This window comes from Protopterus annectens, chromosome 12.part0 (assembly GCF_019279795.1).
Source record: "Protopterus annectens isolate FY-2018-M chromosome 12.part0, PAN1.0, whole genome shotgun sequence".
Classification (NCBI taxonomy): Eukaryota; Metazoa; Chordata; order Ceratodontiformes; family Protopteridae; genus Protopterus; species Protopterus annectens.
In genome coordinates, this window is record NC_056746.1 from 1,262,807,338 (window position 1) to 1,262,831,061 (window position 23,724).

Genomic DNA, 23,724 nt, shown 5'->3' on the forward strand with positions numbered 1-23,724 from the left:
TTGAATAGCCCCCATATCCATGAGGGACAGAACTTGTTTCTGGGCCTCTGCCCACTGATTTGGAGGCAGAGCTGGCCATCCATTTGGAAATGGCAACGTTTGGAAATGAAACTTGTATCCCTGGGATACTATATTTAAGACCCACTTGTCCTGGGCAATTAGATGCCAATTTTGTGCATGAAGTGCTATTTTTCAGCCCAAAGGGGCTGCCAAAAGATAAGTGCTTGGAAATGGCAGAGGAAAGTCATTGAGACTGTTTACAGTGGGAGGGGGGCTTGCTACTTCCAGATTTGGAGGTGGAGGCACCCCCATTGTTTTGTTCTGCAAGTTCCTTGTGACTGAAACCTGGAGCCTTTGGAGTGTCTGGGTTTGACCTGAGTGGCTCTGTTGGGTACTGGAAAGGACCAATTCTTAGTAGGCCAGTGCCTACTGAACCTGGGTGGCTGCACTTGTAAGAAATCCTTTACAGTTTGCATAGATTTAGCTTAGTCTTCCATCTTTTTCAAAACTTCTTCTGCCTTATTACCAAACAGACTGTCCTGTTGTAAAGGAGCATCCAACAATTTTGCTTTAACATGATCAGGCAGATTTTGCTCCTTGAGCCAAGCATGCCTTATCACAGATCCAGTTACAGCGACCCTGCAAGAGTCCTCCAAGGAATCAAAACCACATTGCAAATTATGCTTTCCAACTTGTTCAGCTGAATGCAATAAATCCTGTAACTATTTTCCACACAGTCAGAAATCAACATCATTTTCTGTTTCAGTAAGCCCATGACATGTTGCTATTTAACCATATGAAATTGGCAGTTTAAAGCCCTGACATCCAGGGTTGCAGACGTGTAAACCTTTTACCCCATCTATCCAGTGCCCTGGAGTCTCTATCAGAATGGGTAGGATTTTTAGCAGTAGAAGCCTTAACACCCTTGGGACCCTGAGAAACTGTTTCAGGACCAGCAGTAGGGTTTTTAAAAAAAAAACTTGTGGGAGTCAGGAACCCTGTAATATCTGTCTGGCTTACTAGGAGCCGGAGGGCAGGGAATCAGGAGCCATGCAGGACTCTGAGAAAACATCATCAACAATGTCCAAAACAGGAGGTATAGCCAAAGGCCTATGCTGAGGAAGAAGAAGGAAATTCCTAAGCCTCTTTTTGGATTCTGAAAAATCCTGACTCTCCCAATGAAAATGTTCCCTTAAGGTATGCAAAGTTTCTTCAAAAGAAAAATCCTCAGGAGAAGAAGCAGAAGAGATGGATTATTCTGCATCAGAGTCCTCATAAGGGGGAATAGAAAATTCCTGATCAGTAGAGGAATCAGAAGAAATGGAAACCTGATCTGAAGAGGCCTCTTAGCAGGAGGGGGTTTGGAACCCCTGATCAAGGTAATTAAATCCTCAGCCATTTTGATCATTTGCTTTTCAGGCACAGGGGCCTGAAGACGTGGCCCATCCACCGTTTTTTTAGACATAGAAGTTGGTTTTGGCCTTGTTTTTGATGATGGCGTCTGTTTAATATACAAATCTTTAGGGCTGAAAACACCCTCCGAAGCCGGTGCCTGCTCAGCAGCTCCTGACCCATCTAAGGGAGAGACATCCATGGGTTCAATACTTGAAGTGTCTCGCGGCATACTGGACTCTGAATGGGTCTCGGTAGAGGCCTGCGAATCAAAAGTAGCAGGCATCAGGGGCTGCAAAAGCGCCTGAGTACTGGCAAACCGGCGACTGGCTTAGGAGAAGCTTCGTCGTAGGTTTTGGACCTCGACGGTCTGTCTCTGTCTTTTTCTTTGCATTTTTTATGATTTCAGGTAGTTGGATTACTAACTTGACGACATGTCTGGATAGTTAAATCTTGAGCTAAAATATTTAGAAGCAGAAACATACCGACACTTAATAGTGCGTTGGTTAAATTTAGCAGAAAACCGACAGCAAGGCATGTTATGGTCAGGGCCTAAGCAAGGAATACAGTACAAATGAAAATCCTTATGAGGTATTTACTTCCCACAAGTAATACAATTATTAATTTTTACGGACACCGGTAAGGAGCAAGAAAAAGTTTCCCCAATGGGGTACTTAGCTTTAGGTTGAAGACTTTGGTTCTGAAACTCGAAAATGAAAATTTCAGGAGTCGGCCGACCGGCACTTGCGAACGGCTTCTGCTTCGGGCACCGCATGGCAAGAAAGACTGATTAAAATGGCGTTGGCTGCATATTTTATACCCCTGACAACCTGACGTCATGGAAGAAGAGACAGCAACCGACGCAGGACCCAAGACTTTGTTATTCAGGCCGACTATGGGCAACCTGCCAGCAGATTATCCAAATGTAATGACTGCAACATTGAAACACGAAGAACATCTACACTCGATATTCCTCATCATCTTCATGGTATGTGTCCTAGGTAAGAGACTCAGTACGGGAATACAAGTGTCTCCTCTTGCGCTTAGTTTTATAGTATAGTACTAGGCTATCTGCCCTGGGGCATTTGTAAGCCTAGCCATAGTGATGTGGCTTTTGCCACCCCATGAAATGGTACAAAAATGTACAGAATAAATCTAGAATACTGTGCCTCTGTCTAGTAGTGACACAATGAAGGTCCACTTATATAATAGAATTAGTTTACTGTGCCCCTGTCTAGCAGTGACACAGATGTGACCCCTGGGGTAAACTTACGATCTCCCATCCACTCATCAAGATTTCTCTTGAAGAGAGTCAGTGAGGGGCTCTGCCTAATACGAACTGGGATCCTGTTCCAAAGCATGGGAAGCCTCTGGGTTATGAATCTATCCCTCCAGCATGTCCTATTCATAGTTGTGCCGAGGTTTAAGTCTTTAGCTCTCGTGGTCCTGATGGATTTGGATTTTTTGAGGTGGAGCATGTCCATCAGATCCTGATTGGACATGGCCTTGTACGTCAGGCAGGGATCACCTCTGAGCAGGCGGTATGCTACTGAATAGAGTTGAAGTTTCTTTACTCTGGCAGAATAAGACATATGTTGGAGACCCTTGATCCTTTTGGTGAGGTACTTTTGTGGTCTCTCCAGCTGTTGCAAATGCCGGGTGAGGTACATACCAAATGGGGCATTGTACTCAATCATGGGTCTGACGAGGGAGGAATATAGGGGTACAATGACATCCTTGGATCTGGATGTGAATCCCTTCATGATGAGGTGTGCAAGGTAGAATGTTTTTCTAACCACTTTGGCAACGTGGGTGACAAATGAGAGGTCGCTGTCTACTTGGGTCCCTAGGTCTCTGATTACTTTTTCCTTACTCAGTGGGTTGCTATCTATGTGATAATTTGTGAGTACTTTGTTTTTTCCAAAGGGGATGACTATACATTTTTTGGCATTTAATTTAAGGCCGTGACTACGGCACCAGTTGTCCATTTCAGTGAGGCCTTTTTGTAGGATGTGTGTGTCTGCTGGTGTATCGACTATGGCACCTAGTTTGCAGTCATCTGCGAACTTTGTCAGCCACAGCCCTCCCATGTTTGCTTTAACATCTGAGAAATAAATGCCGAACAAGAGGGGTCCCAGGACAGAAACCTGTGGGACACCACTTGTGACTGGCTTTGAGTCTGACATTGCTCCAGCGATTTTAACTTTATGGGTTCTGTCCTTTAGCCAGTTTGCAACCCATCTAGTGACATAAGGGTTTACTTTTAAGCTGTTTAGCTTATCTATGATGCCTGAGTGGGGTATTGTGTCGAAGGCCTTAGCCAAGTCCAGGTATGCTGTATGGACTGCTTTGCCCTCATCAATGGCTCTAGTGACTGTTTTGAAAAAGTCAACCAGGTTTAAAAGGCAGGATCTGCCCTTTACAAAGCCGAACTGGGTGGGGTCAAGTGTCTGTAAGTCCCCTATGTCTCTGTTTATGAGTTCCATAATGATTCTTTCCATAGCTTTGCAGACCAGGCTAGTTAAGCTTATGGGGCGGTAGTTTCCAGGGTCTGTAGAGGCACCCCCCTTGTGGAGTGGGACCACTGTTGCTGTGCGCCAGTGTTCAGGTACATATCCCGAAGTAAGGCTAAGGTTAAATAACATTTTTATGTGTGGGTTTAGCTCCTCTTGGAGTTCACGTAACACGCACCCCAGGATACCGTCAGGTCCCATTGATGCTGTGTTTTTTGCTTTGTTTAGGGCGGTTTTCACTTGGACATCTGAGATGACAGGGAGATTACATTCAGCTGGGATAAGTATTTCTTCTTTTGGGGGTGAAGGAGGGGAGAAATTTGCACTGAACCGGTCAGCCAAAATGTTAGCAATATCTGTGGGTTCAGTGTATTTTTTGTTGTTGTGAACCAACTTCTGAGCATATCTGAGGGTTTCCTTGGGTTTCTAACATAGCTGAAGAAGGCTTTGTGGTTATCTTTAGTGTCCTTAGCGATTTTTCTCTCAAAGTTTGCCTTGGATGTTTTTATGAGAGAACGTAGTTTTCTGCTAATGTTGATCAGAAATGTCTTCCCTTCATGGGATTTCGCTCTGACGTGCAGTAGCTTCCTTCTTTTGTTATACAATTTGTTTATGGCTGAGGTCCACCAGACAGGACGCTTACATTTGGTGGAGAGGAACTTGGATTTGTTTGGGATTGCATGATCCATGCATTCTTGGAGATGTCCATAGAAAGCATTTGTGAAGGATTCGGCATTGTGGTATGTGGTATCCACTGGCACAGTGGGCTTAAAGGATACCATCTCAGTCTTAAGAAGAGTGAAGTCTGCTTTTGAGAAGTTTTTCACTGTGGTCTTTTGTGCTGGGGGTGGAGGTGGGATATGTATATCCAGGGTGATTAGCTTGTGGTCAAATCTCACTAGTGAGGGGTATACTTCGGGTGTGGAGCATTTTGTCCCCATGTTTGTGATGATCAGGTCTAGTATATTATCTCCCCTAGTGGGAGAGGTGACTAGTTGTTCCAGTGCATTTGAATTTATGAATTCCAGGAACCTTTGGGCTAGGGTATTAGGGCTAGAATAATGTACCCAATCTATGTTTGGGTAGTTGAAGTCTCCCAGTATGATGGTATTTTGTGATACAGTCATATCCTCCAATGTCTTCAGGAAGGTTGAGTGGGGTTCTTGAGATTGGGAGGGTGTAACATGCTACCAGTTGTATAGCAGTTTTGCCTATGGTTAGTAGCACCTGTATGGTCTCTGATGCTTCATGTGTTGCTACTAACCTGGAGGCGTGGGTGTCCTTTATGAATATGGACACTCCCCCTCCCTTTGTGGTTCGGCCTGGGTTTTGAGGCCGAAAAGCATGATACGAGGTATAGCCTGGTAGCGCTGGCATGCTCTCAGGAGCCTTGAACCAGGTTTCAGTTACTGCACAGACGTCGATGTTCTCCATGCTGAGGAGTGCATCAAGTGCCTGCATCTTGAGATTTAGACTTCTGGCGTTGAGCAGCATTACCCTTAGTTTTTTTCCATTTTTGTTTTCTAAGGAGGTGGGTTTGTCTTTTGAGCCTTGCCTAAAAAAGGCACTATGGGGGTGGCAAGAGCCTTAGCCAATATCCGGAAGCCCAGTGGTGACAGGTGTAAGCCATCCCTTGCGAAGCAGCGTGGCTTGTCCAACATATCATCCCAGGCAGACAGACACTGGATCCCCTTAGAATGACACCAGTACTTGAGCCAATTGTTAAAGCTGATTATAGGTTCATAGGTTCATAGGTTCATACTAGGCTATCTGCCCGAGGGCATTTACAAGCCTAGCCCATCGTTTTGTGGCTTACGCCACCCCTTTAGTATGGGGAACTATACCCATTATTTTGCTGTGCCTCTGTCGAGCAGTGACACTGAGGTAATCCCTGGGGTATATCTGCGATCTCCCATCCATTGGTCAAGATTTCTCTTGAACAAGGCCAGCGAGGTGCTCTGCCTCACATGTACCGGGATTTTGTTCCACAGCATAGGGAGTCTTTGGGTAATGAATCTCTTGTCTTTGTATTGTGGTATCATTCTTGGTGAGGGCAAGATGCTGCTCAGGGTCAGGGTCATACCAGCCTGGGCTACATAATCGGAGAGCTCCTCTATGTCTCTTTTCATGTAGTCCAGGGAGGTACGTCTCAGGTCATTCACACCAGCATGGACAATGACGGAGTCATATTTGTACTTGCTTTGGAGTGACCTGAGTGCGTGTGTTATGTGGCGGATGCTAGCTCCCGATAGCTCACAGTCACCTTCTCCTTGTTCAGCCTGGTCAGTGAGACATCAGTGTGTCTGACTATGGAGTCACCTATTACTAGTGTATCAGGCAAGGTGTTTGGCCTTAGGGGCTGCAATTGGTCGACACACTGATTTATTGAAGTATGTGTTGCATGTTTTTTGTTTTGAGGTGGTGGATTTTTGCATGTCTGCTTTGGGAGCCTCTGTTGTTTTGGTAAGTTTTTTATTAGAGCCTCCGAGTATGTCTTTGTGTTTTTATGTGTTTGGTTTGCAGTTGTGGTAGGTCTATGTGGGACTGGGATTGTTGTGTGTGTGGTTGCCATCTTCTCCTGTCTGGTCATGCCAGCCCTGAGTTGAGAGAGTTCAGCCTCCAGTTTGGCTATATAGTTGCATCTCTCACATGTATTTGTGTTTGCTGGGAGGAGGAGAGGGTTGTCTGTGTACATGAGACAATTGTAGCATTGTCTCAAGATGCCCAGATTGACCAGCTGAACTGGAGGCAGCCAGTAATCTACCACTCGACATGCTAGAACAGTACAAGGGAGTGGTATACCTTTAAGGGAAGTGGATATTCACAGGGGTGTAAGTAGATGTGTAGTGCTTTACTTAGTACGAGAGTACTTACTTAGTAGAGAAGTATTGAGAACAAGTGCTAGGCTTATAATACAGTGAGTAGTCTGGTTATACTAAGAGTAGAGCTTCCTTAAGGGAAAATTTGAAGAGCAGACTTGGCGGAGCCAGAAAAAGTTTAACCTTGTTTAACCGGCGCTGCGCCATACGCACAACCACGCAAAGCCGTGCAAACGCGGATTTTAAACAGTGAACTACAAAAGAGCTAGAAATGGTCCCAAACAACCAATTACTACAGCTTCTTGTGCTGAGGTCACTTCCCCCAAGGACAGGTAGGCTGCTCAAGGCTCCCCACTCCCACTGGTGAGCAAAGAAACTTCCTTCTATTAAAGTAAGGTAATGGACAACACAGGAACTACACCACAGCCCAGAATACAGCAATGCCTGTAAACTGGTCTAAACTAGTCGAGGAAGGCGGGAAAACAAGGATATTTTTTTTTTGTTTTTTTGGTAGAAACACACAGAAAATGCAGAAACAGTGATAAATTAGTTACACAGGCTAGCACACTTTAGTGGGCAGCCTCCACAGATAAATTAAACAAACAAACAAGCAAACTTTCGATCCAATTCGACTAAATGTAACTAAGTGCAGATTTCATGCACTTTGGAGATAGAGCCTTCTGAAGAACCAGAAGTGCCCCTGTGCCTCTGCTGAAGGGAGGGAATCAAGACCTTCAGAGCTAGGCTGTCACTGGGACTGTGGTGAAGTCCGAAAGCTGCAGACAAACTAGGATGTGCGTGAAGGCAAAACACTAAGACCATATCCTCCTTCTGTAGGCCGACAAGCCAAAATCTGCTCGAACTCTAATGTCAATGCTGACAGTATTGAGACAGGTAACACTACAGCCATCCCAAAATCTAACGGCAACATGCTCAAAGGATAAGACTGCTACATTCCTAACGATGAAGAGTAGATCAAGTCCAAGACAGAGATCAGTGGAGAGGTACTGAGCAATGAATAATCTGAGGCCACAAATGAACCAAAGCAATTCAGTGCTGAGGGGGGGGCCCCCACAACCTTGGTGTCAAACACTCAGCTCTGCGTGACGCAATGTTTCGAAGACTTTAGAACAGGGCGAGACAGACGCACTATTGGTGCTGATGCACCTGGAAAGGTCAGCACCAACAGGGAGTGAACTAGGGGAAGCTTCAGCTCCAACACTACCGGTGCAGAGATGGGTGTCAAGTGAAGGAGCAAACCTAAGTGGAGTGGGACGGCAAGCCCTGTCCACCCTGGGAGTGGATGGGGACTGTATGACCTCCAGGTTTATTTGTGCCTTTATAAAGGCCCTCATCAACCATTCCCAATAAAGTCCATCACACTTTTGGATGAACAAGTAAACCTAACTGAGGCTGCAAAAAGAGGTGTAAAGCTCACAAACCTTCAGAAATCTATCTAACCAGACCAGGAACTTGTGGGAGTATGTTTCTTTCGAAATTTATATTGTATGACTATTATTTTGGTTTTGACAGTGGTCAATACAGAGGGTCAAGTTATCAATGGCTCCAAGTGGGCTGCAGCCAGAGAAAATTAGTTGTGAAGGTTTTGAGATTTTTTTCTGCACTGGAGAAGAATGAGGGGAGATGGAGAGCCTCAGTCTTTTTTCCTTACTTCTCTCCCACACTTCTTTTGATTTGTTCTTATCAGAAGTCTTGGAAAGGATTTTATCAGTGCCTTTCAGAAGCTGTGAAAAAGATTCACTGGCCAATTCTCCCACAGTGGCAGGGAAAAGGCCTTTGAGGATGTTTATTTCTAACATACATAGATCAAAGGACTGTCTGATCTTGCATTGAGCACTGAGATGCTTGGGTAAAAGACAGACAACATATATTGCTTTTGCAGATCCTGTGAAAGAATTTTACACCCACACTTTATACACATTTTAAAACCTGAAGCCTTTTCTATTACAAAGTATAAGCTATAAAGACAAGGGAAAGTCAGTCAAAAGAATACAGTTTTAACAAAGGAAAAAATCTGCGATAGGACTGCTAAGGAATTTTAAACTGGCTTAGGAAGGCCTCTGAAAGATGTTTAGAATTAAAATATGTGAGAAGAGGACCGAATGAAAATAAAGAATTGGAATCAGAGAAGCAACACACAATTAACTGACTGAAGTCTGAAAGTTTTCATGTTAGATGACAGGTTAGAAGACTTAGTTAGGTAGGCCTCGTATTGTGAGTCAGGAGAAGCTATAAAAATCAAAATAGTTTGTCATAAGACCGCAAGTATCTAAAAGTGAAAGTTTAGTATGCTACAAAAGCAGTATGGAAGGCAAGACGGTATCAAAGTTTCAAAATTCACTTATCTTTTCTTCAGAGGAATGGAGTGCTAGAAAATCTTGTCTGGTGCCAAGAATGGCAAAAGAAAATGGAGGCAAGAATGGAACAGCACAGCAATATGGAAGATGGGAGAGCTCGAGCCCTGGAAAAGCATGTGTGTGTGGCACTTTGCTGTATCGGATCCACCAGAAGGGCAGATAACCTAACTATCGATATGGATGGATGGCACAATATATGATCTGCAATTACTTTAAGAATTGTTGAAGCCACAAATAAACTAGACTTAGGGAAAAATGGTACACAGCACAGATAAAATAACTGACTGTCAATTAAAATCAGATATGCTACTAAAATTTAACAGACATCAGCAATGATTCTTTCATTCTACAAGGCAGGGGGAAGGTGATCTGAAGGCCCACATACGAGCTCAGCAGCTGAACATCCTTCTTACTTTTGTCTGACAGCTTGCGTATGCAATAGGAAAACCAAGTCAAACTTAGTGCAGTTCTACAGCTTGATAACATAATATGTGGATAAAGGTTTCCACTACGTGTTGTATTCTTTAACTTCCACAAGGCATGTGACACTATGCTACAGAACACCAACAAAGAAAGATGATGAGAAGATTTGGGAATGAAGACCAGTGATGAACTAAATGAAGATACGGCCAAGTAAAAACACAGACACTAATGGTTATGTGAGTTTTTATCTAGTCCATCCTAAGGGACTACACTTAAGCTTACAATGTTGCACTGTTTATATCTAGCATAACAGAGGGTACAGATAATAGGTAATTTTTCAGCACAATACAAAGAATGGAAAATGGTTCTGAACAGATTAACTAGTCTATACGACACCTTGAACACTTAAATAGCATTGGGATAGAAAGTAGAAGACTCCAGTGCCAAACAAAGAAAGGTTATAAATTTAAATAAAAACGAATAACTATAACCTTGGGAAAATTTCCACTGTAATGTGAAGTACAGAAAGGCATGTGTGGTGATGGTGACACTTGCAATGAAACTACTAGTTTAATGACAGATTGCTGTTACAAAATATTTAACAAAATATCCATCGACAAAGTGAAGAGAAATTTAAATGAGGCAGTTGTTTCTGAAGACCCTATTAGGAGTAGAGAGTTCACTTCTACGTGCTTCAACAGACGTAAGAGATGCACCATTTGACAACAGTGCAGAGAAGATTAATAGCAATCAGAGAAGTGGATAGCCTAAACTAATTTGACTTCAGACATACTATGGACACAAAAAAAAGAAGTTATGTACTCACCACAATGTTCCACGTTTGTTGTCCTTCATCTTGCCTTCCTTCTTGCTCTTTGGGTTCGGAGCCGATCCTCTGCTCCGACTCGGCCGTATACTATAGCTCGCCGGCTTTTTACTGGCTCGAGGCTAGCCCCTATCCCAACATGCCTAGCAATAGTTACCCAGATCTAGTTTATGATAACCCACCAGACTAAATCGGTCCATATTTTACTAAACGTACTTATGAGAAAAGGACCTGCATACGAGTGTGTAAACATCAGCACAGAGAAAGGAAGGAAAGACTAGGTCTAACCAACTGGTAAGCAAAAGGGAACTCGGCCAGTGTAGCCAAACAAAGGGGAAGAAAATATCCTCTTGACCCTCCAGGAGGGGGAAGGAGAGTGGGACATAAGAAGGAAGGCATGATGAAGGACAGCAAACATGGAACTTTATTGTGAGTACATAACTTCTTTATGTTATGTTGTCCCCATCTCACCTTCGTTCTTGCTGGTTGGGACAGCGTCCCCACCACCTATATCTTGGGTGGCTCACTAGAAAAGACTCTTCAAGACCGTGGAACCAAATTATGCCTGTTCCAGGAGGCCACATCTACTTTTTAATGAGAGATAAAGGTATGAGGATTAGCCCATGTAGCTGCAGCACTGAGTGAATCTAAAGGCAGTTTGGCTTGAAAGGCAACAGAAGTAGCCAAGGCCCTAGTTGAGTGTCCTTTAATTTTTCCTGGAAGTTCTTTGTTCCGCAACGTGTAGACATGTATGATAGTGTCTGAAAGCCTCTTTGATAAGGTCACTTTAGAGACTGGACAACCTTTCTTGTTGTCTGCGAAGGATATAAACAATTGGTCAGATTTTCTGAAATCCTTATCCTGTGTAAATAAAAACATAACTGTCTATGAACATCCAATTGATGGAGTTTATACTCTGTTGTGTTGCCATAATTGTGTAAGAATACAGGAAGCTCTACGGATTGATTTAAATTGTGTTCTAAACACACCTTAGGTAAGAAGGAGTGATTGGTTCTCAGAGAAACACTATCTTTGTGGAAAATCAAGTACGGGGGACGAATAGATAATGCCTGTAACTCTGAAACCATCACAGCTGAAATAATGCTGGTTCAGAAAAATATCTTCCATGTCAAACATTTCAAAGGACAAGAAGTAGCTGGCTCAAGGGGGGGGATGAGCGTCTCTAAAATTAGATTTAAATCCCTGGGGGGGGGGGGGGGTTTCTCTTACTGGAGGTCTTAGAGTAGTACCTCTTAGGAATGCTTTACATAGCCTGTGGGACATGTTGGATCCCATTTCTCCTACATGAAAATTACAAATGGCAGCTAGCTGAACTCGGACAGTAGCTGCCGCTGCTCCTCATTCAAATGTTTCAGCAAGGAATTCCAGATTCCTAGAAATGGGGGCAGTAAAGGGATCAATGTCATTCTTTTTTGCCAACAAGAGAACATCTTCCACTTACTAGCATAAAGTTTTCTTGTAGTGGGTTTATGGGATGAAATCAAAATGTATTGAACTGCCGGGGAAACATCTGGGAGCCTGGCTAAGACTGGAAGTGGAAAAACCAAACCGTCAGCTTAAGAGTATGGACGGAAGGGTGGAGAGCACCCGACTGATGCATCAGGAGGTCTGGAACTGGGTCCAGTATCCAAGGCTCCTCTTGCAGATGAGGCCAGAGGAATGGGAACCAAATCTGTCGAGGCCATATGGAGCAATTACGATTAACTTGCAACCCAACGACTGTGCCTTCTGAAGAACTTTGGGGAATAGGGGGAATGGTGGGAATGCATAAAGCAGTGCCGGGGACCAATCGTGAACCAGTGCATCCCTGGGTGACTGTCCCGATGGTGGGACTAGGGCAAAGTAACTGCTGCATTTGTTGGCGAGGGGAGTGGCGAAAAGATCGCAGCATGGCTGACCCCATTTGTGAAAAATCAGCTCTGCAACTTCCTGTTTCAGGGACCATTCATGAGGAATCAGAATAGCCCTGCTGAGCTTGTCTACCATCACAGTGATTTTCCCAGAATGTGCATTATGACCAGAAAGCATTGGGAAGACATCGCCCATTGCCATACTCAGAGCATCTCGGCACAAGGTATAAGACCTGGTTCCGCCCTGTTTGTTGATGTACCATACTACCGACATTGTCTGTCTGAATTGCTATAGTCCCCGTAGGTAGAGAGTCTTGAAGTGCTTGCAATGCCAGAAGCATCGCTCTCACCTCTAGGACATTGATGTGCAAGTGGTACTCATGTTCTTGCAAAGTCCCTTAAACAGTCTGTCCCAGATAATGCCCCCCCCCCCAATCTGGGAAGCATCCATGGTCACTGTGGCTATGGGTTGGAGGGTTAGAAACAGTCTGCCCATTGATACCAGGGGAGAATGAAGCCGCCATGATAAATTCTTCTTGTATGACTCCATATCCAAATCTGATACGACAATGGTAAATCCTGGAATGACCACTGAGCCAAGAGAAGCCACTGCAGAATTCTCATGTGGAAGCGTGCGATAGGAACCAAGGTAATCGCTGCAGACATCGCACCTAAGATATTGAGAACGAATCTTGCCTGGATTCTCTTTCTTTTCACGAGGAATAAAATATGACGACGAATGGTTAACACTCTTTCATGAGGCAGTTTTGCTATTATGGCCCTTGTGTCTAAAGCTGCCCCTATAAATGTAATATACTGACAAGGCAACAAGGCAGACTTTTTGTAGTTTATGGTGATGCCTAGTTGTGTACAGGTGTGAATAGTGGAGTCCCATGCCTCGATAAGTTGATGCTTGGTGGTGGTATTGAGGAGCCAGTCGTCTAGATATGGAAACATGCAGAATCCTAGACGCTTCAGATGAGCCGTGACTACTGCCATACATTGAATGAACCCCCTGGGGGCTGTGGTGAGACCAAAGTTCAGAGCTCTGAACTGATAATGACAGACTCCCAGCCAGAAGTGCAAGTACCTCCAGGACCGCCTTTTCATTTTTAAATGGTAGTACGCATCCTGGAGATAGAAGGAGCACATCCAATTGTCCTGACCCAAAAAGGGAAGAATGGACTGCAGTGTTACCATATGGAACTTTGTTTTCTTGACTGATTTGTTGAGTCTGCCGAGATCCAAAATGGGTCTCCAGTCCCCTGTCTTTTTCGGAACTAAAAAGAACCTTGAGTAAGTGCCGGATTCGATTTGGCTTGCAGGGACTTCTGGATGGCTCTTTTTTTCTAGCAACCTTTGAATTTCTAGGTTTGCTTGATCCCAAAGACTGGGTGGAACATCTGGGATTGAGTGCTGATTTGTCGGAGAGGGGGATTGGGAGAAGGGAATTTTGTAATCCCTGGATATAACTGACAGTACCCATGTATCTTCGGTGACTGTTTGCCAGGCTTTTGGGTACTGGGATAATCTGTCCCTAACTACCTCCAGAGGCAGGCAAGTAGGGCCCCCTTTCAGGAGCACTGGAAAGGCCTACCAGAGAAGGTATCTCTGTCAGCCCGATTTTGCAGACCCCCCAGCCACGGGATCGGCGCCTCCAGTTATTTCCCGCTCTGCCCCTGGGGGAAAAGTCTCCACGTGTGTCAGGCGAAACTCCCTGGGATTTTCTGAACCACATCTTCCCGCTCTTCTGACTCTTGGGGTAAAGTCTAGCTGGAGTGGAAAAACGTACTCCCATGGCAGAGAGAGTTTTGTCATCCTGCTCACACCTGGTAAGAGTCTCTTTTACCTGAGGCCTGAACAGAGACGAGTCGTCAAAGGGGATGTTGGTAAAGGAGGACTTGAAGGACTCCGCAAATTGACAAATGCGCATCCAAGAGTGTCTACGCAAAGCAACTCCTGTGCCTGTTGCCCTACACGCTCCATCTGCTACCCAAGAGATCAGCCCCATGGAGGAGTTAACTATAGATGTCAAGGTCGCAAGCTGTGAAGCCGCTTTGCTCGCAGCTCCTTCAGCCATAGGATCCTGTAGGGTATCTCCTAGTTCCTTTAGGAGATCCCTTTGAAGGGGTGCAAAGTGGGACAAATAATTCTGCGACCTGAGAGTAAAGGCCGCTGAATCAAACATATGGTTCCCATACTTGTCCATCGTACGAGACTCTTTGCTCAGCGGATGGACAGAAGTAGTCTCCGCTAATTCTTTCATGGTGGCTGCCGCCACCACCATAGCATCAACAGGCACACCCTTAGATTGAAAGGACCTATCCTCTGGAGCAGTTCTGAATTTATTGGGCCTCCTCGGAACTGGTTCCATAGTCTCTGAGGAGCTCCACGCCTTCAGACTCACCAAAGCCAACAGAGGATCGAAAGGTGGAGACACCCAAGAGGTGGAGGGTCGGGAACCAAATGCATCCATGTACACAGACTTGTCATCAGAAGGGGCAAGGGATTTCCAGCCACCTCTGTGTCTAAGGATTTCAAGGATGTCTGTAAAGAACACATCCTCCGAGGGGGACCGTGGGGACCCTTCTGCGTCCTGCAAGTCTGTGTCTGAAATGAGAGACTCAAGGGAGTCCAAATGCTTCCTCTTGCATTTTCTCTTCAGAGGGACTTCCTCCAAGGGTGTTCAGGGGAGGTTTTGGAAGAGGTGGGGTCGCCCAATGGGGCATCCTGGAGCATGGGTTCCCTATGCTTGGGGGGGGCATCAGAGGCAGACTCAGGCACCGAAAGAGTAGGAGCCAATGGAGCCAAGAGTGGAGCTGTCTCAGAGGACAACACGCTCCTCATTACCTTGAAGGCACCGCAGTCCCGGCCCGAAAGAGTCACCGGCTCCAAAGAGCCCAGAGGTCTACTCCAAACAGAGGGCGATTGCTCTGAGGCCGACGGAGGAGCCAAGCTCACCTGCACCTAAGCCCCGAGAGGGAGAGTGGAGTCGGACAAGGGTCCGAAGCCACTCGCCCCCTCAGAGCCAATGAGAGCATCATCCCCCAGATCCCTCAATAGACTGAGATGAAGAGACTGCAGTGGTAGTCGGAACCGATAGACCAGTCGTAATTGGAGCAGACAGTTCCAGCAAAACTTCCATTAATTCGGGCTCCGAACACAAAGGAGTCGGAGGAGAAATCGATAACGGTGTGGGTTGGGCTGTCGGTGCCAATACCTTGAGGGCTGGTCTCCATAATAATTTAGCTAATGTCTGTGTCTTGAGAAGCCTCTACCGCCCTCGCCACATCATGATCTGAAAAGCCTGGATGATTGAGAGGAAGACAGATGACTGCCTGCCACAGATTGCAACAGTGGGGACTGTGGAACAGACAACACTGGCTCCAGAGAGGGAGACCTGGTTCTCGTGCGAGTCCTGACTGGCTCCGAAACCACTGACGGAGCAGATGGAGAAAGAGCTATGTCGGATCTGAAACTCACAGGTTTGTCCTTAGATTTAGATGGCTCTGACATCTGAGCCGATGAAGATGATGGCTTAGGGGGACTTTTCCTGTTTTTTTGCTGTCTGAGAACCCTCAATAGCAACATCAAAGGGGCTCTTTAGTAAGCCTCGCAAAATCAACTTATTTTTTTCTCTCCTGCAGGACCAGAGAACTAAAAGCATGACATATAGAACACGAGTCCTGAAGGTGTACAGCCCCCTAAGCAATAGAGACAGCTCGTGTGCCCGTCCGCAAGGGACATCTTCTAGCAGCACGAGTCACACCTTTTAAAACCCAAAGGTTTTTACTCTTTAGGATCTTTGGACATGCTAGCAGTAACTAAAACAGTACCAAAGAGAAAAACTAAGAGCAGCAAAAACTACAAAGAACTTTAAACTTTTTTTTTTTTTTTTTTTTTTATTAAACAGGAAAAGGAAAGGAGGGAAGGGGAAGAGCCTCTAAGTTAAATGGCAGCTCCCCCCTCTAACTTAAACAGCTGCTCATATGAGGAAAGAGAAGGGAAATGAAGAGAAAAAAAAGGGCCCTTAAACAAAGACGGGGCTGAGAGAAAGGGAGTAGGGAACCCTCAAAGTCAAACGGGTTCAAGGGAACAAGATAGGCCTAAAGGAAAACGACGGCCACAACAACAACAAAAAGGCAGCAGCGGAAAGGTCAGAAAAGCGCTAGCCTAGGGTGAACACATTCCAACACTAAACTAACAAAATTTAACTACCTGAATGCAAAAAATTTTTGGAAAAATCACAAGAAGAAGAAAATACTTAACCTGAGCCAGTATGAGCAATCTCGACGCTGCAAGTGGCAAACAAAACAACCGCTAGGCATGCTGGGATAGGGACTAGCCTCGAGCCAGTAAAAAGCTCTACAGCTATACTATACAGCCAAGTCGGAGCAAAGGATTGGCTCCGAACCCAACCAACAAGAAAGCATAGTTGTGTACACTTACCATAAATGTAGATGTTCGAGTGTATTTCACTGTTGCAGTTATCACATTTGGGTTATCTGCTTGCAGTAGCCCTCAGTTGGCCTGATTATCAAAGTCTTGGGTCCTGCGTCGGTTGCAGTCTCATCTTCTATGACGTCAGGTAGTCAGGGGTATAAAGCATGCAGCAGACGCCATTACATCAGTTTTTCTTGCCCCAGATGTAAGGTGCCCCCATAATGGGAAGCAATTATATACAAGGTTACACCTCCAACAAAAAAGCAAATACACCAAAAAGCTTTAAGCATAGTAAACAAGAATAGCGGTACAGTCAATAGAAGTCAGGGGGCTGGAGGGAGGGTAACCAGGACTGCAACAGTAAATACACTCGAACATCTACATTTACGGTAAGTATACACAACTGTACTATGTTCTTCGTGTTTCACTGTTGCAGTAATCACATTTGGGTAAATTCCCAAAGCTAAGGATGGGAGGAGGAAATTAGATAGCATTAGGACCAGCTATAAGGCCCTGCAAGACTGCAGTGGCAAAACCAGCTCTGGATTTAGAAAAAATTGGCAAGTGGTAATGCTTGGTGAAGGTATGTACAGAACTACAGGTAGCAGCTTCTAGGATGTCCCTGGTAGGGACACCTCTGAGAAAGGCTGTAGAGGTAGATGCAGCCCTGGTTGAATGTGGTCTAATCCCCTGTGGGGTAGGTTTTCCATGGTGTTTACAGCAGAAATGAATGCAGTGGCCCATCCACTTAGAAATGGCTTGCTTTGAAATGGCCTTCCCGTCTGCCCCTGCAGCAAATGCAACCAGCAGCTGTTCAGATTTCCTGAGAGGTTTAGCCCTGTCCAAGTAAAATCTAAGTTGTCTGTGCACGTCCAATGAGTGCAGTATTCGTTCCTCCTTGTTCTGTGGATTAGAAAAGAAGGTAGGCAAATGAATGGACTGATTAAGGGCCACGATGGATACTACCTTGGGCATGAAGGAGGGATTGGTCCTGAGGGACACCCTATCCGCATGAAAGATGATGAAAGGCTCCACTGCCATGAGGGCCTGTAATTCAGACACTCTTCTTGCTGAAGTGATGGCTAGAAGGAAGGCTGTTTTCCAAGAAAGGAATTTCAACTCTGCATTTGCAGATGGCTCAAAGGGAGGTAAGAGTGAGTTTTTCCAATACGAAGTTGAGGTCCCAGGCTGGAGTAGGGGCTCTCCTGGGTGGTTTTAAGTTTTTGGCCCCTCTGAGGAACTGCTTCAACAGTGGATGAGAGAAGAGGGGTGGGGGTTCTGTATTGTAATGAGCTGAAATGGCTGAGGCATGAATTTTAATGGAGGAAAAGGAAAGGCCCTTGTGAAGCATCTCAGTTAAGTATTTAATGGATGAAAAGGAAAGGCCCCTGTGAAGCATCTCAGTTAAGTATTGAAGAATCTGAGGTAAAATGGGTGCCGTTGTGCCCATCTCCTGAGTTTGGCTCCAGGAACAGAATTTTTTCCATTTTTCACCACAGGATTTTCTAGTACTAGGTCTCCTAGCCTCCAGAATGACATCCATCACTTGTTTACTGAGGGATGGTAATGGAGAGATGAGGTAATTAGCCAGGCTGCCAGGTTCATGGTTTGAAGCTGTGGGTGCAGAATCTGGCCCTCCTGCTGGGACAGCAGGATAGGGTTCTGAGGCAGGTGCCATGGTGTCAGCAGTGACACACTGCACAAGAGGGGGTACACCAGTGTTGGCGTGGCCAGTCTGGTGCAATCAGAATTGTCCTTGGTTTGTTCTGTTTGATCTTTAGTAGTACCTTGGAGAGGAGAAGCAGAGGGAGAAAGGCATACACTGATAGGTTTTGCCAGGTGAAGGACAGGACATCCACTTTCAAGCTTGTTTGTGGGGAGTCCTTGTGCAGAATTTGTCCAATTGGTAGTTCTGGGGGGAGGCAAACATGGTCTATCTCTGGGCTCCCCATTTGTTTCCCAACATGTTGAATATCTTTATTTCCAGTTTCCACTCGTGTGGGTCCATGAGATTTCTGCTTAGGTCGCATGCCAGTGTATTTAGCTTTCCTGGCAGGAACTGAGACTGTAGGTGCACTTCGTAGCTCAAGGCTGTGTTCCACAGAGCCATGGCTAGTCTGCAGAGAGGGTATGAGTGGATTCCTCCCTGCTTGTTTATGTACCACATAACAGTGGTGTTGTCCATCTTTACCAGTAATAGTCCTGGAAGAGTTTGGTTCTTGAAGGCTGTCAGAGCATTCTGTACAGCTAACATTTCCTTTTGATTGATATGCAGGTGCATTTGACTTGAGTTCCATTTGCCATGAATGCACTTCCCTGCCAAGTGAGCCCACCATGCATAGTCTGAGGTGTCTGTTGTTGTGGTTTGTGCGGCAGGGGATAGAGTGAATGGGAGTCCCTTGTTTTGGTGGCAGGCCTCTGCCCACCAAAGGAACTCTATCTGTAGACAAGGCATGATAGGAATCATTGATTCTAGATCCTGAGAATGTTGACACCCTAGGCTTTTTAGATACCATTGTGGTTTCCTCATATGCAGTCTTGTATATGGAATTAGTAGAATGTAGGAGGCCATGAACCCCAGGGCTTGCAGTATTTTCCTTGCAGATAGCTGGGTCTTTGTGGCCAGTAGTTTGAAGTAGGCCGTCAAATGAACTTGTTTCTCTGGCGTGAGGTAGGCCATCTGGGAAGTTGTATTCAAGCTTGCTCCCAGAAATACAATTTGCTGGCAGGGTACAAGATGGGATTTCTTTTCGTTTAGGGTGTACCCCAGAGAAGTTAGCAATTTCTTTACAAATGCCAGATGATTCAATAGTATGTCCTGGCTTTCTGCTTGAATTAGACAATTGCCCAGGTATGGGTACATTTGAATATTTCTTTGCCTGCAAAAGGCAATGACTGGAGCTAAACACTTTGTGAATACCCTGGGCGTAGTAGATAAGCCAAAGGCCAGTGCAGAGAACTGATAGTGCATGTAGCCTGCTTTGAAGCGTAGGTATCTTTTTGCAAGATTCCCTTACTGGGATGTGCAGGTAGGCTTCCTTTAAATCCAGTGTTGCCAACCAGGCATCTTTGCCTAGCATAGGAGGCAGCTGATGAAGAGTTAACATCTTGAATTTTGGGATTACCAAAAATGTGTTTAGGATAGACAGGTCCAGGACAGGACGCCAGGAATGGTCTTTTCTGGGTACCAGAAAAAGTCTTGAGTAGAAACCTTGTCCCCATTCTTCTTCTGGGACAGGCTGAGTGGCCCTGATGCTTAAAAGAGAGAGAACTTGCTTTTGAGCCTCTGCCCACTGATTTTGGGGTAGATTTGGCCAACCATTTGTGGTTGGTAAGGAGTGGAAGTGGAATCTGTATCCTTGGGAAACTATATTTAAAACCCATTTGTCCTGGGTAATGAGTTCCCCATTTTTTGCTGCAGGGCAATCTTGCCCCCTAAAGGAACAGTCAAGTTGAGCAGGGCTTGGAAGGTTTAAAGTTAAATCACTGAGACAGTTTACCATAGGGGGAGTCTTACTACTTCCTGCTTTGGAAGTGGGTGCCCCCCACTGCTTATTCCTGAGAGTCCCTTGGGACTGAAGCCTGGGTGTTCTGCTGGCTCTGGGTTTGGCCTGGGAGAGACAGGAAAGGATCAATTCTTAGAGGGCCAATGCCTGCTAAATCTGGGAGGCTGTACTTCCAGGAAATCTTTAACAGTTTGCATAGATTTAGCTTTTTCCGCCATCTTTTTAAGTACTACTTCTGCTTTGTTCCCAAACAGGCGGTCTTGGTTTAAGGGAGCATCCAGCAATTTAGCCTTAACATGATCTGGCAAAGATTGCTCCTTAAGCCAAGCATGCCTTCTAAGTACAGACCCAGTGACAGCAGCCCTGCAAGATGCCTCTAATGAAACAAAACCACATTTGCAAAGTATGTTTTCCAACTTGTTCAGCAGAATGCATTAAATCCTGTAAATCTTTATTTTCAGCACATTCAGGAATCAACATCAACTTCTGTTTAAGCAATCCAGTAATATGTTGCTGATACGTCAACATGTGAAACTGGCAGTTTAAGGCCCTAATGGCCAAGGTTGCAGAAGTGTATACCTTCTTACCCCATCTACCCAGTGCCCAGGGATCTCTATCAGAGGGGGTAGGATTTTTGGCAGTAGTACCCTTAATGCCCTTGGGTCCCTGTGAAATAGTTTCAGGATCTGCAGTAGGATTTTTAATCTGCAGTAGGATTTTTAAAAAGGAACTTGCGAGAGTCAGGAACCCTGTAATACCTATCAGGTTTTCTGGGAGTAGGAGGTAGAGAGTCAGGGGCCAGGCTAGATTCGAGAAGGCATCATCAACAATGTCCAGTACAGGAGGGAATAGCTAAAGACCTGTGTTGGGGCAGAAGTAAGAAATCCCTAAGCCTCTTTTTTGGAGTCAGAGTAATCCAGGCTTTCCCAGCGAAAATGCTCCCTAAGAGTATGCAAGGTTTCACCAAAAGAGAAATCCTCTGGAGGGGAAGCAGAGGGAATGGAGTCCTCTGCATCAGAATCCTCATAGGTAGATAAGGGTAAATCCTGATCATCATTGGAAACAGAAATTTCAGAGTCTTGATCAGAAGAATTAGAAGGAAAAGCAGTCCTAGGTCTCGGAGGAGGAAGGGTGGCTTCCCCTGATTAGAGTAATACGGTCTTCAGCCATTCTTATCATTTGTTTTTTAGGCATAGGGGCTTGACCATGCGGTCTGGGCATTGGTTTTCTAGGCATGGATCGAGTTTTAGGCCTTGAAGAAGAAGATGGTGTCGGTTTAATATGCAAGTCAATAGACCTGAATACACCCTCAGAAGCCAGTACCTGCACAGCGGCTCCGGACCCATCCCAGGTAGAGACATCCGCAGGTTCCACAGTCGAGGAAGCATCTCGCAGCATATCGGACTCTGAATGGGTCTCATCAGTAGAAGCCTGCGAATCTGAAGTAGCGGGTTATCAGGGGCTGTGAAAGCGCTTCACTGAGTATTGGCGAACTGGCAACTAGCTTAGGAGAAGCATCGTCGGCATCTCTGGATCTATGCGGTCTGTCTCTGTCTTTATTCTTTGCGTTTTACCGGAATGTCGGTAGTCGGGTGGCTTACCGGAGCCATTTCTGGATAACAGTACCAAAATATTTAGAAGCGTAAATGAACAGACGATGAATAGTTCGAAGTTTGACTAAGGCACAAAACCGACAGCGAAGTACGTTGTGGTCTGGGCCTAAGCAAGGAATGCAGTACGAATGAAAATCTTTATGAGGTATTTGCTTTCCACAAGAAATACAATTGTTAACTTTTACTGACATCAGTTTAGAGCACGAAAAAGGTTCCCCAACGGGGTACTTTGCTTAGTTGCAGACTTCGGTTCTGAAACTCTAAAACGAAAATTTCTTGAGTCAGCCGACCGGCACTTGTGAACTGCTTCTGCTTCGGGCACCACACGGCAAGAAAGACTGATGTAATGGCTTTGGCTGCATGCTTTATACCCCTGACTACCTGACGTAATGGAAAATGAGACAGCAGCCGATGCCAGACCTAAGACTTTGATAATCAGGCTGACTGAGGGCTACTGCAAGCAGATAACCCAAATGTGATGACTGCAACAGTGAAACATGAAGAACATCGTGGCGAGATGGGGACAACATAACATCTGTGGTTAAAAACTTTTCCTGAGTAACAGTTACACAAATCAGTGGCTTAGTGTGACAGGGCATGACACACAACTATAAGGTAACATGTATGTAAAGGACTAAGAGTTTTGCAAAGCTATGCACAGTTTATAGTCGAAACTGCAGCAGCAGACAACTTTACGCATGCATGAGGGTAAGAAGCACTTTGCAGGGGAATTGATAGCAAAGGCAGAAGTCCAGAAGGGTTGCAAGTACGGAACAAACTTAATGGAATTTTTTGTGGGTCTTGTTATATACATTTAAAAAGTTCTATGAAACCCCTCTCAAAAAATGAGAACTGCAATGGCTATCATCTAGTGATGACAGCTTGCAATGAATTTAACACATGCCCCTCCAACAAAGTTTGTTGCCAAATGCTATTACAGCTGCATGTGGACTATCTTTTGATGTACTGAAGTAGTATGACATTACATCTCTTGCTCAGTAAAGATCATTACCTGGACCGCCCTGTACTGGAAATACCGGCTCCATTCTGTTCTGACTGGGTGCTCCAACAGGTCCATTTGCTCTGACCTCCTGTCCTCTGTTCTGAGCCAAACCCAAATTAATTGCGCCTTCCCCTGAAACAGCAGCACAAAATACAGTTACTATTCCTTAATCGTAACAAAAGAAAACTAAGTCAGTCTTGGACTGCCTTGGAATGAAAAAAAGTATAACTATAGAACTATAAATTCCATAATGGATAAGCCAAATATGATCACTGCTGTAGAAATTCAACTGACTATTAAATAAAGGCAGACATCAGTTCCCCGAGCATGATCATTTTCAACAGAATGAAATTCTAGTGGCACGCATGCAGGGAAATTTGAACAATGGATATTAGAGATTGGTAATACAAAAGAATAAAGCTCCTCTTTTTTGAGCAACACACTGAACAAGTACGCCTACAAACGCTCTTGACAAAGGTAATAGACGAAAATCATGAAAAAGCCTAAACCAGATTTCTGTAGAGAGACACAAACAGTAAAATTTGCTAGACTGAATGTGCCAAACAACTGTAATGTACATACAATTACAAACCTAGGAAGGATAAACAAACACATCAACACTTTGTGGATTAACACTTGCATCAAACTAGAATCATCAAAAATGTGTAAGACAAGGAGGAATGGAGCAAAGCAGCACATCCTGTATTACCCAAGCAGCTGCCATTACACTGAATAAATTCACAAGATGGAAATATGATCTTTAACTTCAGTAGCATGCAGAGTAGCTTAAGTTCCCAATATGTGGAATGTCTTAGCATACTCTGCATGACAAATTTCATACCAAGACTAAGACAAGGGGGAGCATGGAACCCTCAGCTCCCAAAATGACTGCATGGCCTATAACTCATCCTACAGTGAAGCCAAAGCAAATGCTGCT

The 23,724-nt window shown here is 45.0% G+C and overlaps 1 protein-coding gene across 2 annotated transcripts in view; it reads right to left on the reverse strand.

Annotated features, from left to right (window-relative positions):
• Window positions 1-22,915, reverse strand: part of NCOA6 (nuclear receptor coactivator 6) — a 1,393,760-nt gene extending 1,370,845 nt beyond the window's left edge. For both annotated transcript variants that reach the window (XM_044090286.1, XM_044090285.1), the window contains exon 1: window positions 22,797-22,915. In XM_044090286.1, the coding sequence (XP_043946221.1) occupies window positions 22,797-22,830 (34 nt within the window). In that variant the 5' untranslated portion in view covers window positions 22,831-22,915. The remainder of the gene's footprint in view (window positions 1-22,796) is intronic.
• Window positions 22,916-23,724: the final 809 nt, after the last annotated feature.